Source organism: Danaus plexippus, chromosome 4 (assembly GCF_018135715.1).
Source record: "Danaus plexippus chromosome 4, MEX_DaPlex, whole genome shotgun sequence".
NCBI classification, from domain to species: domain Eukaryota; kingdom Metazoa; phylum Arthropoda; class Insecta; order Lepidoptera; family Nymphalidae; genus Danaus; species Danaus plexippus.
In genome coordinates, this window is record NC_083538.1 from 3,888,319 (window position 1) to 3,903,507 (window position 15,189).

At 30.8% G+C, this 15,189-nt stretch overlaps 2 protein-coding genes across 5 annotated transcripts; one reads left to right on the forward strand and one right to left on the reverse strand.

The window, feature by feature from the left end:
* The first annotated feature begins 301 nt into the window (after nt 1–301).
* Nucleotides 302–6,283, forward strand: LOC116768486 (E3 ubiquitin-protein ligase RNF8-like). 4 transcript variants are annotated; one of them, XM_032659220.2, is made up of 12 exons: nt 302–464; nt 545–1,141; nt 1,430–1,681; nt 2,128–2,325; nt 2,628–2,705; nt 2,783–2,896; nt 3,016–3,266; nt 3,897–4,015; nt 4,245–4,290; nt 4,541–4,603; nt 4,908–4,990; nt 5,345–6,283. In XM_032659220.2, the coding sequence occupies exons 1-12, from the start codon at nt 375–377 to the stop codon at nt 5,470–5,472; spliced, it is 2,019 nt and encodes a 672-aa protein (XP_032515111.2). In that variant the 5' UTR covers nt 302–374; the 3' UTR covers nt 5,473–6,283. The 4 variants fall into 4 exon arrangements, with proteins under 4 accessions (XP_032515111.2, XP_061380124.1, XP_061380128.1 ...); XM_061524140.1 differs by having other exon boundaries at nt 4,544–4,603; XM_061524144.1 differs by lacking the exon at nt 4,245–4,290 and having other exon boundaries at nt 303–464; nt 4,544–4,603.
* Nucleotides 6,284–6,693: 410 nt separating this feature from the next.
* Nucleotides 6,694–10,448, reverse strand: LOC116768433 (putative lipid scramblase CLPTM1). The gene is made up of 3 exons (XM_032659153.2): nt 10,221–10,448; nt 8,428–10,045; nt 6,694–7,941 (listed from the first exon to the last, which is right to left on the reverse strand). The coding sequence occupies exons 1-3, from the start codon at nt 10,317–10,319 to the stop codon at nt 7,775–7,777; spliced, it is 1,884 nt and encodes a 627-aa protein (XP_032515044.1). The 5' UTR covers nt 10,320–10,448; the 3' UTR covers nt 6,694–7,774.
* Between the last annotated feature and the right edge of the window lie 4,741 nt (nt 10,449–15,189).

Genomic DNA, 15,189 nt, shown 5'->3' on the forward strand with positions numbered 1-15,189 from the left:
TAGTGATATTTTTTACTTATAAACAGCTTTTGCAAAGCTTATTTAATACTGAAAAAATAGAAGGGGTTCCCTGATTCATATTTTTTACGAGTAAATTTTGTGTATACAAAAAAATATATATTTTCTATAATTGTATTTTTATTTATACATACCGTTAGGCTATATATATATATTATCCCATAAAAAGTGTCAGAGTTAAGTTCTTCTTCTTCTTCTTCTTTTTGGTTAGTGGCGTTAATAGTTAAGTTTATGAATAACATCAATATCGTTTTGTCAATTTTGACATTGACAGATTATTCAATTTTCTTGTTATGTTGTTTTATCCCTTAAAGAAAGAATTTTAATGTTTTATTGTTACAAAATATTATTTAAAAATGGATGAAACATATGCAAAATTAATATCTTGTAAGCCTTTAAAAAATGAATTTCAACATTTAAGAGAAATAAATATTTCCTCTGAAGAAGTAAGTCTACAGTTATTTCATTTAATGTTGTTGTATCTTATATATTTTACTAATTTTGTTGTGTGAATAACTGTTTTCAGTTTACTATTGGGCGAGGCTTGAATAACATGACAGTAATTCCATTTTTGGCTATTTCAAGAAATCATTGTATTTTTCAAAAATGTGAAAATGATTGGATCATAAACGACAATAGCACCTTTGGTATCGTAATAAACGGTAAGACATTGGGAAAAGGTAATAAAAGAAACTTAAAACATGGTGATATTATTGAACTGGATCCAACGAAAGAATTTGTGTATAATTTTAATTATGTAGATGATGACTTTTTACCTTCATCAAGAAAACGTATTAAATTAGAAACCAACACATGTACTAATCTCATAAGCAATGTAAAGATTAAATTTGAAGAGTCCCAAAACTATGAAATGAAACGCATTGAAGACAAGATAGAGAATACAAAACAAATGAAAACCACAAATCTGCTCTTAAAAGAACAACTTGAAACTGAAATGAAAAGAAAAATTAATATATTAGAAAGTGAATATTCAAGTCAAATTAATAACTTGAAAGGTGAGAAAGATGAAGTCCAAAAACAAAAGTCACAACTCATAGAAGAGAGAGAAACACAATTAACTAATCTAAAAAATGCCATGAATGCAAAACTGGAAGATTTAAAGGTATTGTCTATTAATAAAAAGAATATAATTTTCTCAAAAATATTAATTTTAGTGCTCATATTGGAATACATAAGTTTTAAACTAAGAATGCTTAAATTTAAATTAAAAATAAATTAAATTGTCTCACTTGAGAACTCACATTTAACTCATAATGGTCTTTTTTCAATTCATTCCCAACCTTATACAATATATTCAACTAAAATAACAGAATTTGTAAAAAAAATATTATAATGGAATACACAAATGTTTTCTTAAAAGCAATTTAAATTAATTACAAATATTTTTTAGGAACAAATTAAAAAACATAATGAAAGTGAAATGAAACTCGTCAAGGAAAATAAAATACTTAAAGAAAAGCTTAAGAAAGAGAGAGAGGAGTTCCTTTTAGAATTAAACCGGGAGTCTTCTTCGAAACAGGAGATGTTGGAAAAATTAACGGTGAAAATGAGAGAACAAGAGGAGTTACGGACAAAAGAAAAAAAGCAGTTCCAAGAACTACTTCAGAAGGAAACGGAATCATTAAAACTTGCAAAGGAAAAGGTATGTCTAAAATATAATGAGTATTAATTAAAGCTATGAAAAATTTCATTCTTTTAAATTAAATTTGGACTGACAACCTCCGGAAAACAGCATATCAGTTGCTAAGCCAATCAAACTAGTGTCCTCTGTCAGGTGTATGAATAAGGCAGTACATATAATTTACCATATAATCGACATGTCAGCATGAGATTCATAATAAATAAAAGTAAATAAAGGTTAATTTTAATTTACCTACATATTAATTTGTTCCTTTGATATTACAAAAGTATTTAAATTATCAAATCAGAAACATGTATTATAATGAATAAACCACTTTTTCAGCCAAATTTTCCTACATAACAAATTAATTTAGCTACATATAATCTCTATTAACACTTACACATACAATAATTTTGATTTCAATTCCAAGAATTTTTTTATTTAAAAATTTTTACATACCATAATAGGAGTTGAGTGAATTGACGGAAGAGAAGAGGAAAAAGGAGTTGGAACTAATAACGGAACTAAACAATATCAAGGGTTCTTTGGAGAAGCAGGTGAAGTTGACAGAGATACAAAAGAGGGAGGCGTTACAAAAACTAAACGACCAAATGGAAGAGATGAAAAAAATGAAAAATGAGGATCAAATTAAAATGGAACAGCTGGTAATTACAATTGTCATTTATTACTAAATTATAAAATTAAACCAACATTTTGTCTCCGTCTTGACAAAATTTTCAGCATATTTTCACTAAATACATATGTATATTTTATATTCTGTGAGAAATACTGTGGAATGCATACAAGAAAAAAAATCTTACACATTTTATAACTGTATTTTAGCTTATACATGCTTATGTCTGTTTCTTTTGAATATATAAATAATGTTAAACACAAAATCGGTTTTGAGTCAAAGCATTTGTTGTTTCTTATTTTATTATAAAACTACAGTTTTTTTTTTTTTTAGAAAAATGAGAGAGAGGAAATTCAAAAGCAATTAAAAGAGGCTCAACAAAATGCGGTGGAATCTATAGAAAAATTGAAGGTATGATGTAGAAATTGTTTTAAATTATTACATATATACATATGGTTTTTTATCAACTTTTTTTTTTGTTTTCATAGACTAGAGTGACAGAAAGGGAGATAGAGCTGGCGGCCTTAGCAGCAGAAAGGATCCAGAAACAAGCGGAACAATCTACTGAAGTTATAAACTCATTGCAGGAACAATTAGAGAGAGTATGATAAAACCCTATATTTAAAAATTTTACGCATATTTAAACATTTCTATATAACCAACAATATTTTATCAAACTTTACAAGATAAGCTAATGTGAACCTTCACACTTTCATTTTAGGTTCGAAATCAACTTCACAATGTAGAAAATGAGAACAAGAAGCTTCTAGAACATAACACATCACCAGAAAATAAGGGGGGCTGTTCTAAAGACACAATAACAGAATTTGGTGAAATAATGGAAAGTGAATTACAGTGTAGCATATGTGCTGAACTCTTTGTTCAGGCTACAACACTTAATTGTTCGCATACATTTTGCAAATATTGCATAACCATGTGGAAAAAGAAAAAAAAGGAATGTCCAATATGCCGGTGAGATATTGTTATTTATACCTTAGTAACAAAATAATATTATATATACATATACTAGTGCCTCCTACCAAATAAAATGTATAATCGTAATAGTATCATCAAGTAACATGTTCTGTTATTATCTGTTCTATAATGACAGTCGTTTTCCTATAAAAATGCACTGTGTTTTCAATCAATATCATATATTTTGATGTATTTTTTTTTTTCTGTACATAATAATTTTGACGGCCCATTTGTAGTATTGGATTAAGTTCTTTATTAATAACTTAATGCTTGAAAATACATAGTACTTATACCAAAATAGTATATTTTACAATTTTACAAGACTTTATTCAAGATAGAACCTGAAATGTTTAGATTGGCAGCTCAGATTGGCTGTATGATAAGCTACTTTTATATTTGTTATTCTATATACATAGTTTTATTACTATCAATTAAAGGGAAATAGCTACTCCATTTAATTAAAGGCTTCCTTTATCAGAATTATTAATAGACATATAACAAGTACTATTTTTGTAAATAAGTTTTATTTTATTTCATATGACAGGACAAAACTACACTGTTGAATAATTTTAGACAGTCAACCTAATTTATAGTCTCTGAATATATTTGTCACTTTTGTCATTTCAGTGCACCGATAACATCGGAGTGTAAAAGTTTAGTTCTAGACTCATTTATAGAGAAGATGTTATTGAGTTTATCAGAAGAAATGAAACAGAAAAGGAGCAATTTACTCAAAAGTCGGGATGGTATGTTATTTACTTAAATTCAAGTACAAGGCAGCTTCATAATGTGCCAACATATTAAATATTTTTTGGTTGAAACCTTTTTATAATTAGCTTGGCTGTACTCTGCGGGTAGTGATTAAACATGTATATAAAACTGCTATATGAATAATATGGAAACAGTTAATATCACATTACATTAATAGTTTTGTTAAAAAATATTGCTATCTTTATGAAGCTGTTTTGTTCACAGAGCTTGAATGTGAACTGGCGCGTCAAGATCAATTGAAAAGTTACCGGTAGGCATGTCCATCTCATCATTTCTTTATAAATAGAAAATTTTACTAACAATAATTTTATCACCAGCCAGTAACAATCATAACCGAATAACAAATTAAACTAAAAAGCCTTGTAAAATCACTGCTTTACAAAATAACGTTGTTGAAATATATTTTTCTTTATCCAACTAATTTAGTTATGGAATAAAATTTACTGATCTGACATAAAACAAAAAAAAAATTCTGTGCATAATATAATGAAATTTTTTAGAAGAAATTCGGATGAGTACGAAGAGGAAAGCGACTCCTTCGAGGAGGAGGCGGAGGACGACGAGTGAGTGACATTATATAAGTTAGAACACTATATGCACGACAATAAACCATTTTTAAGACTAGTGTTACCAATATTCACCTTTTATAAAAAAAAAAGGTTTTCTGTTAAAAAACTGTTTCTGTTAAACAATTAAAAGTTAAGCAATTATGATTTCTATAAAAAATTTGCTTCATGTGTTCAATGTATCAACTTTATAGAAGATTCTTAATCTGCGTTTTTAGAATACGTGTAATTTGTATACAAAATAACAAAGTAATTACTTTATTTAAATATGTATACATTTTTTATTTATATTATTGTATAGCTTCTTCGACTACGGCTCACTCAGCGACCATACCTATTCCAACAGTGGATCTGACGGGCACGACTTCGATGTTGATTCAACAGGTAATTGTTTGTTTAAAAAAAAAAGTATTTATAATAGATTTGATTATTTCTTCTGCCCTACATCACGAGACAATGTATTAACCTAGTTAAGGGTTTGAAAAAAAATGTACTTTTAAGTAACAAGTACCTTGGTGATATATCTATATCATATGTATACAGTACAAAAATGACAAATTTATGACTATCTCTCTGAATAAAATGAACCGATTTCGATAGAACCTTCACTGGCAGGTAGCTGCTTTTATTAAGAAGTAACTTAAGCCTCTTTTATTTTAACAGTGTTTATTTTTATTCAAAAATAATTGTAGTCGAGTTGAGCCGGATTTAAAATATAACTATAAATCTAATTGACAGGTGAATCTCCTTTAAGCAGTACCAGTTACGTGCCAGGAATACCAGGATCCTTCTACGGGGGATACGGGAGATGTTTTCGTTGTGGCGCCTTCGGACATTGGGCACCGGGTTGTCCGAACAGATTATAATATTGTATAATATATTCTAGTAGTAAACTAATGGCTATAACTCTATGGTCTTATATAGTGTATAGAAATGTCAAAACTCAATGTCAATGTAAATAAAAAAAATTGTTAGCTGCTTCTTGTCTGAAAAACCGAATATAGTTTTTTTTTTTACTATCATTTCTTTTAATTATTCAAATGTACGTCTCTAATGTGTTTGTTATAAAAATAGGACAGAACAAATTAATGAGCTATATAGGAATATCATGGGGACGTATTTAGGAAGACGTCGTAGATGTAAAGAAACTTATTCATGTATGTCAACTGACAACCCTTCACGATGATATACACAGATTTTACTGCTACTACTGGTGTAGTATTTAGTGTATGATAATGTTATAGTGTCGTGGATATTTTCTAATAATATTATCTTAGATTTCTGGCGCGATTAAACTTTTACTTATAAAATAAATATAAATATTGTTGTAAATATTTGGAAAAAAACATGATCTGTTAAAAAAACCAGTATTTTTCAGAATTTAAGGCCTTTTGCCTCTTTTTTTTTTCGCCATGTACATTGATGTGATGATATTGTCTACGATTTTTGTAAAGTTTTAATATTTTATTTGGACATTCAACCATGTTTATATAAATATACTCTTAGATTTCAATAAAAAATTTAAACTTAAATATATTCTAGTAACTGTAAGTTTCATCTAAAATAAACAAAGACTAAGTCTGGTTTTGGTTGAAAACCTTTTCGGTCATACATTAAAAATGTTATATTTTTTGGAATTATCAATGGTTATAAATAAAATCTAATTATTATAAATAATTTAATATTTTAATTATTTCCATCTTGTAACTATTTTATTGCAGCGTCTTATGCGATTTCCGACAAGGTTGCGTTAATGTTTAAACGTTTAAGGCTCGGGGAGGGGGTGGTGACAAAGAAAACAGCGAACGCGTGGCGCTCGAACGTTTGCAGGCAATCAATTGTGACTTGTAAGTAACGTTAATAAAGTTTGTCTTAAAGAGACACTAAAATCTCCATAAAAATAATTTTCTACCCCTTCTTGTTTTGATTCCAACATAACAAAGTCTCACTTCTTCCCCACGGAGGGACTCCACGCACATTTTTTTTTATTTAGGAAGTCTTATTAAAAATCATCATATAAAAAACTTATTTCGTATTTTATTCCTACCAGCTATGTATAATAAGGAAAACACTCAAAAATAAAACAATTTTGCAACAACGATTTATTGAGCTACAGACTAAATACTTCAAACAATAACTGTTTGGAATTAAAACTATATTGTAACTTAAGAAAATTTTAAAATACCAGAATTTGTAAACATTTTAATAAGAATAAATAACTGTAATAAAATTAATTAATTTAAGAATAAAAACCTCATTGAATTCAAGTAATTTAAAAGCAGATTATCTAATTATCATAGTCACATTCACACATACTAAATAATAAACAGCCCATATTATTGCTTGGCAACATTGAAACATACCATATCAAGGAAAGATTACAATAAGGAACACCAACATTGCCATTTCTGTATTAACAAGACTTGAACAATGAAACTAAACATATCTTCAACAACAAAGGAATTTAATTGGCATTAATTATAGAAAATACCCTAATGGTATCATATATATTTTTTTATCTAATGTAAACATGAATATGTCTTAGTGAGAAATATATAAAGTAGCTATTTAACAGCCCGCACACAACACACAAAACTCTCATTTTATTTTATTGTTCAATTTAAAGTAATTTTTATATAAATTAAAAATATGTATTCAACAACGCAAAGCTATTGCTACTATCAGTAAATACATAAACATTAAAATCTTGAAAGAGATGTAGAACATGATAAAAACATGATAGCACTAAAACTTTAACAATATAAATACAATGTCAACAAATATCATGAATCTGTGAGGTCACAAAACAATGTTCATAAATAAATTTCACTAATTTAATATACTAAGTGCAGTTACTCCGGATTACTCTACGTCTATGGTATTATATGACAATATATTATTAATTATTTTGTGCTAGTAATGAAAATAGGTTACATTATTCCGTCTTAAATTAATTTATAAACTAGTAAAATACATCCATGATAAGACTTGTAGTAATTTACATTCTACATTACATAAATGCATAGACATTTAGAAATTATATCCACGGAAACCTTAATGAAATACAATGTGTTTCTTCAACAACAAAATGATTTCGTCAAGCAACATTCACCAGTTACATATAATTTATAGCTCATTATTAAATACTAGCTAAAATTTTACTAATACTTAATCGTTTTTCTTATCAGCTTTATCCTGTCCCTCAATGGCGAGGGTGCCGTTCCCATCTACTTGTCTCTGCTGTTCCATTTCCCCGGAGAAACCAAACTCATTGACTCTCTTGTGATCGACTTTGTAGATCCATCGCTGATAGAGGAATATGAAGAATACAATGTCTGAAATAAATGTATATTTTAAAATATAAATGGACATATTTATGTACATAAATGTAAAAAATAAAAATTACAAACTTTTGCAAACTCAGATTCAATTCTATCAAAAACTAAAAAACTACCTTCAGATAATATTAAATAAGTTCATGTTAAATAATCGTCATATCAACAAACAAACTGACCTCATTACGAAATTACAGTAAAGCTATTTCAAATCCACTATAGAAATTACGATATGAATGGTAAATCACAATATACGGTTAAAAATAAAAATAACAAAATTCAAGTCATATGTCTCATAGCAAAAATACCTCTGTAGTGTACGTTTGTTGATTCCTTTAAAGTTAATATTACACTATGATTAAAACACTTTTGCTATTGTAATTTACGCTTAAGTTATGTAAATGACAAAACTTCTGATAGCAAGAAACAAAGAAAAGATATATTTACATATTAAAAAACTATTTATAAATTTACAAATGTACATACCATCTCTGAAACATCCCAGGCGGTACATTGTTGGCATTTTGATAACAAATGCAAAGATGTCATCGATGAATGTATTAAGGAACTTGTATGTCATCATGCGCCATGGCAAATGAGCCACCGACTTCAATTTGTAATTAATAAACAACTGTGGCGTCATCATAATAAAGCCAAAGGTAAGCAGATACCCATACATCATGTTCAGAATAAACGAATACCATCCTTTGTGTTCTAGATATAGTAAAGAATACACTCCATATCCAATGAGCAGTGGGAAGCAGCCCCAGCTGAGATATCTGAAGGCTAGAATATCATACTCTCTAGTACTAGATTCTACATAAGAACCCTTATCTTTAAACGATAACTTTGGAAATCCCAATATCCTATCTTCTCTATTTAACTTAACATCCATTACTTTGTTGATCTTCCATACCTCAATCAACAGACCTATAAAGCATGAAATTCTCACCATAACATTTGTCTCATTGTCTAACACGTAAAGTAGTACCACCGTCGATTGGAAAACGTTAAAGAAAACCGATCTGACGGATAAACCCTCGAGAGATTGTCGGTTATTCCAGAACTGAATATCATTTTTGAATGCCAGCAACTCAAATATTGAATGGAGGATAGAGACTGAAATAGTCAATGCTAGCAAATAAGGGGATGTATCTAATAGTAATTCTTTGACAGTATCTTGTTCCTCATCTTGTTCTTCAGCACCTAATGCTGAAAACATGTTTAACTTATCTCTCATAGCCTGAGCGGTATATAATTGCCATTTAAATAGACTAAGAGGTTGGAAAGTAAGCTGTAATTGGAGCTTAGTGGTAGTCTTATTGAGAGGAACATAATCTCTCAACATGTTCCAATAGTCATTTAGGAACACTGCAGGCTTATACTCCTTCCCTTCAGGTAAGAAATGGATGAACTCATCAAGAGGTGGTGGCACACTACCCTGCATCCAGTTAGTTTGATCTGTTACCAGATTTATTGTTAAGTTGGGATGCCAGTGTGATACAATCTCCTCTTTCAATGTTTCAGCTTTTTTTACTTCCTCCTCAGACTTCTCCGTTTGCCCGGTTAATAAATTATGAGTCTTTTGATATTTTAATTTTTTATATTTATTAACCATTTTCTTTCCATATGTAATGTAAGGTCCCGCATAATTAACTTTATCTTTTGGATCAGGGGATTTTCCGACTGGCACAACATAAACATGGAGGTATATAGACCCATTATTTTTTAAACTCTCTGGTGCTATAAATTCCGCAGATTGAGTAAATGTGCCATCTCCATTTTGACCTCCATGCCAATCACCGTAAATTAATCCTGGAAGCTTCCATAATAACTTAGCATCTTCAAATTGATATAAAAATTCTTTTTCTGACAGATAGGTGTACATATCTACAACTGTTCCATTAGGGAACATATTAATAGCAGGCAGTCTAGCTACTCCTGAAGGACTATTCACGTCGGCCTTAGGTGGTGAGGGCTGACGAAACATTGATGTTATAAGGTAAACAACTAAACCTCTAATAATCAAAGATTTTGTTATAGCAAGAAATGATTCCATTTTTGTTGGCTGCCTCTGCCTCTGCTCATCACTTTGTGGAGTAATCTAAAATCAAAATAAGAGAAGTAAAATTATACTAAAATATATATTTAACATTCAAATCAATAAGATATTATCAAACATTATTTGTATGTAATATTTTTTGTTAGAGTATGAAATTATACAATTGAAAATATAATCGGGATTATTTAAGATAATTTACAATAATTTTAATACTTACATCGACATTTTCATTAGACATCTCGTTTTGTCTCGGAGCGCTATCACTAGGTACTAATTTATCCGACGCATCGCCGGAAGAATTTTCTTCGTTTACCATTTTAATTTTGTATTTAAAACAATTCAGATGAAATATATTTCAGGAATATGAAAAAAATACTCAATAGATTTTTTAATTTACTGCAATGTGATATTATAGATTTTCATCATGGACGATTCTTGACAATTTACTTTTTTTTATCGAGTGAAGCTCTGGCATCTGGTTTTTGAATTTATTTATCAACAATATAATTGAAAATTCGTAATAAAAACATTTAAAATAAAAAAAAGATTATCAAATGATATTTTATAAGGATCTCATATTTGTTAGTGTGTGCCTATAGTCTCTATACATTTAAATTGGTTAGATTGTCTATTTAAAAAAGACGATATAGACTAATGTAAGACAACTTCATTTTACTTAAACACAAATCCCTCGATTTCATCTACAGACAATCTTGAAAATAAAATTATCAGAATCGACAAACCCTTTTCTATAAAAAAAATTAATAATTTTATCCTAGTTATGAAATTAATCTTATAATAAGGTTTATGATCGAAGTTGATTAAGAAGAGATCGAAGTTGATTAACTCAAAAAAATTATGAATTTTAAGTTGAAGAGTTTTATGCATTAATAGTATGACCATCAGTTAAGTTTTATTTATAAAAGTTAAGAAAAAATCTGTCAAATATTTTTACACTTTGTAAGTGTATTCCTCATACCTATCTTTTGAAAAATGAACTCAATTTTGACTTTGTATATGTGAGAGCGAGGGGATCCTCGTGGAACCTTGGCCAGGACCCTAGTCCTTTAAAAGGCTTCAGAGTCTGGGCGTTAAGTACCGATGACGATGGACAGGCTTCCATTTCGAAGCAAAGATAGTCTTTACTCAAAATGATACTTGTTAATTGCTAACAAATTCTTACAATGAATGTCAAGAATTGTATAGCAGAGATTCTACCACTGTAGCTCCTAAGAGCGACCAATGTAGAATGAATTCAGTACGATTATGCTTTGACTTTTATATGGTAAATTCTGTATTACAATTGTGGGTACTTGGAAAAACTAATCACCTGATGTATTAATAAAATTATTAACATCGGTGAAGTGGGTAATTTGAAAACAATTATAATGAACGAAAACACGAAAAGGAATATTTTCGATACGAGAAGGCTGTCGGCGCGACACGGCCATACTGACGGTTGGTGCGTGCTCAGCGCCAACGTCTAGTTCTCATAATATATTGTGACTTCGAAATCAAATCTAAATATTTCTAGAAATTTCTTTCGATTTTCGATGTAAGGATGCGACTAGAATTTTGGAGAGGTCTATATGTGCATACACTACACGTGTCATGCTATCGGTTTGTAGAATCTTGTAGGTGTGATGTGCATACACTACACGTGCCATGCCATCGGTTTGTAGAATTTTGTAGATGTGATGTGCATGCACTATGTGTCATGACATCGGTTTGTAGAATTTTGTAGATGTGATGTGCATACACTACACGTGTCATGCCATCGGTTTGTAGAATTTTGTAGATGTGATGTGCATACACTACACGTGTTATGCCATCGGTTTGTAGAATTTTGTAGATATGATGTGCATGCACTACGTGTCATGACATCGGTTTGTAGAATCTTGTAGGTGTGATGTGCATACACTACACGTGTCATGCCATCGGTTTGTAGAATTTTGTAGATGTGATGTGCATGCACTATGTGTCATGACATCGGTTTGTAGAATTTTGTAGATGTGATGTGCATGCACTATGTGTCATGACATCGGTTTGTAGAATTTTGTAGATGTGATGTGCATACACTACACGTGTCATGCCATCGGTTTGTAGAATTTTGTAGATGTGATGTGCATACACTACACGTGTCATGCCATCGGTTTGTAGAATTTTGTAGATGTGATGTGCATACACTACACGTGTCATGCCATCGTTTTGTAGAAGTTTGTAGATTCAGATGCGCATATCCTGTACGTGTCAGAGAACCTGTAAAGTTTTGGAGAATTTAGTAGAGGTTGTTTCAGTTGGTATTCGTAAGCTTGTTGTCATCAAACTCATCAATCTGCGACACTGCCATCCGTTTGTGTGGGTTAGTTGCTTTTAGCAATTTTTCGTGGTTTTCCTCTTCCTGTAACATGCTTAGAAAAATAACGGTTATTATTAAATCTCTTAGGGTTCGCCAAGACCTAGGTCTAATGTTATATTCCCATCTATGTTTATAGAATTTAGATATTCTAATGGAGCAGTGATGATAATGGAGCAATGATGACGTCGTGTCAGTAAAGTTAATGGAGAAATGCTAATGTTTTATGACTTGTAAAATTTTAACTTTAGCTAAAGTCCAATGCAATATGCCATTCAGAAGTTACCAATTTCTTGATCAACACGAAACAATTTTTCAAGATGGATTGAAGCACTTTACTGATCCATTTGCTCGGCTAATACCTGGCTATACGGAGTAAATACTTATTCCAAAACGATCACAGAAAATTTTAACCTCTCTTAACAACTTACTACCCCTGTCAACGATTATATTTATTTTGGTATGGAAAGCAATCTGAGTTGTCTTGATACTGACAAACTTAAACATTTTCATCCATATTATGACCCGAGGGTAATAATATTCACCAGTGATTCTTTAAAATGGACAAGATTCGGACTGAACTCAGCATTCTGTAGTCTATCACATTTCTTATATTCAACAACAAAATCAAAATTATGAAGGAAATCTCACCAACGGTGAATACGTGAAAGAAGAGCATCAGTAGTTCGTATTCTCCTATAACCGACAGCATGCTGTCTTTTGTTTTAGGACTTGAATGAGTACTGCCCTATAACCAAGAGAGCTTGCCACGACATATGTTTCTATAGAAGGGTTTTCTTAAAATATGGAGACAACAGGCTCAGCCGTTAGGAATTATATTATCATATTACGAGTCATCTCTTGTTCGTGAATCGAATTCCAATTATACTTTTCTTGGTTAAGGCGTTATGATGTATACAGAAATTGGGAATAGACTTTCTAAAACTCCTTGCAAGACCGTTGAATTGTATTTCTTGGTTAATGGTTCTGGAAATAGGGAGATTTTATAGGATTTTTTAGTTTTTGTCGGCTGTGACGCACTTTTCCTTTTGAAATTACGTAACAGAGTTATTCAACACACTTTTTAGAAGAAAGAGCACTCAATATTAATCGAAAAACTACCGAAGCCATCGGCGAACATATGTCCAAAAAGAGCAAGCAGATGATTTATTTTCGTCTAAGGTATATTAACTATTCAGTATTATTTATTACGTCTATAAGTCTGAATCAATATCAACATTTATGAATGACTACGTTGAAGTTTTTAAATGGATCATTTTTAAGAACGAAACAAATACCAACCCCATATGTAACAATAATTGTGAGGCCGGTTTTTTTTTTTTTTTTTTTTCTAAAAATTTGTTCCCAAGAACATCTCAACAGAAAGGTCATGAGCTGACAAAACATAAATAGACCGATTATAGTATTATCCGAAAGGAATATGACCAGAACCGAACCGACTCCATCTAGTTCGTTAGTAAATGACGACCAAGGATTTTTTTTTTTTAAAGATGCTCTAATAACGGCACAACCAGTACCACTATCAAAAAGGGCAGTAAGAGATAAATTTTGAACTTATTTTACCATAGTGGTGAATGTAGGACTGCTATGTTCACTTATTGCGAGGAAATAACTTTAGTAATTGACATTACTGTTGCAGTAGCATCCTAAGGGTGAAGTTGTTTTGCATCTATAGCAAAATAAGCCCGATCCGATGATAAAATGATAAGATCTAATAATAGTTTGAAGTGAAATGGGAGGTTTCTTGTGATAACCATCGTTAACTCGACTTTTTAATCTTGCAATGGCAGCTACAAAAATCAGTTTAGGTACGGAATGACTACTTACGTTCTTAATTTTTGTCACCTGCATTTTCAATAGCAGCTTCCACAAACGGCATTTTTTTTACTTAATTTGTCGTTGGTAACTCTTCGTCATATGTTTCGAACTTCTTGAAGAAAGGAAATTACTTTCATCCGAACTTCCTACTCGTTCAAAGATTCTGGTTCCTCAATAGGAAACAAGATGCCCCAACGTCTTCATCTCAAAAATTGTGTGGCAACGGTTCTTGAGTCTTCAAAAACGTGCGGAGTTGTATGTTGAAACATGCGATTTCATGTAGACGATCCGGCGGTTGAAAGTGTGGCGTAAGACATCCCACTTCTGATGTGAGAGCGAGGGGATCCTCGTGGAACCTTGGCCAGGACCCTAGTCCTTTAAAAGGCTTCAGAGTCTGGGCGTTAAGTACCGATGACGATGGACAGGCTTCCATTTCGAAGCAAAGATAGTCTTTACTCAAAATGATACTTGTTAATTGCTAACAAATTCTTACAATGAATGTCAAGAATTGTATAGCAGAGATTCTACCACTGTAGCTCCTAAGAGCGACCAATGTAGAATGAATTCAGTACGATTATGCTTTGACTTTTATATGGTAAATTCTGTATTACAATTGTGGGTACTTGGAAAAACTAATCACCTGATGTATTAATAAAATTATTAACATCGGTGAAGTGGGTAATTTGAAAACAATTATAATGAACGAAAACACGAAAAGGAATATTTTCGATACGAGAAGGCTGTCGGCGCGACATATATGATATTGAAATATTTTTCCTCTATCTTACACTTCGACGAGGGTTTTAATTGTTTTTCGCATTTTTATTAGCATTTCATAACAACTACTAAGATAAAAACGTGTGAAAATTTTAATAAGTTGTATTACATTATTTTTCACATAAATGAGTTATATGAAATCTGAAATTCTGTATAACAAGTATTTAGAGCAAATGGTTATTTTTTAATCATGGTTAATAGCATGATTTAAACC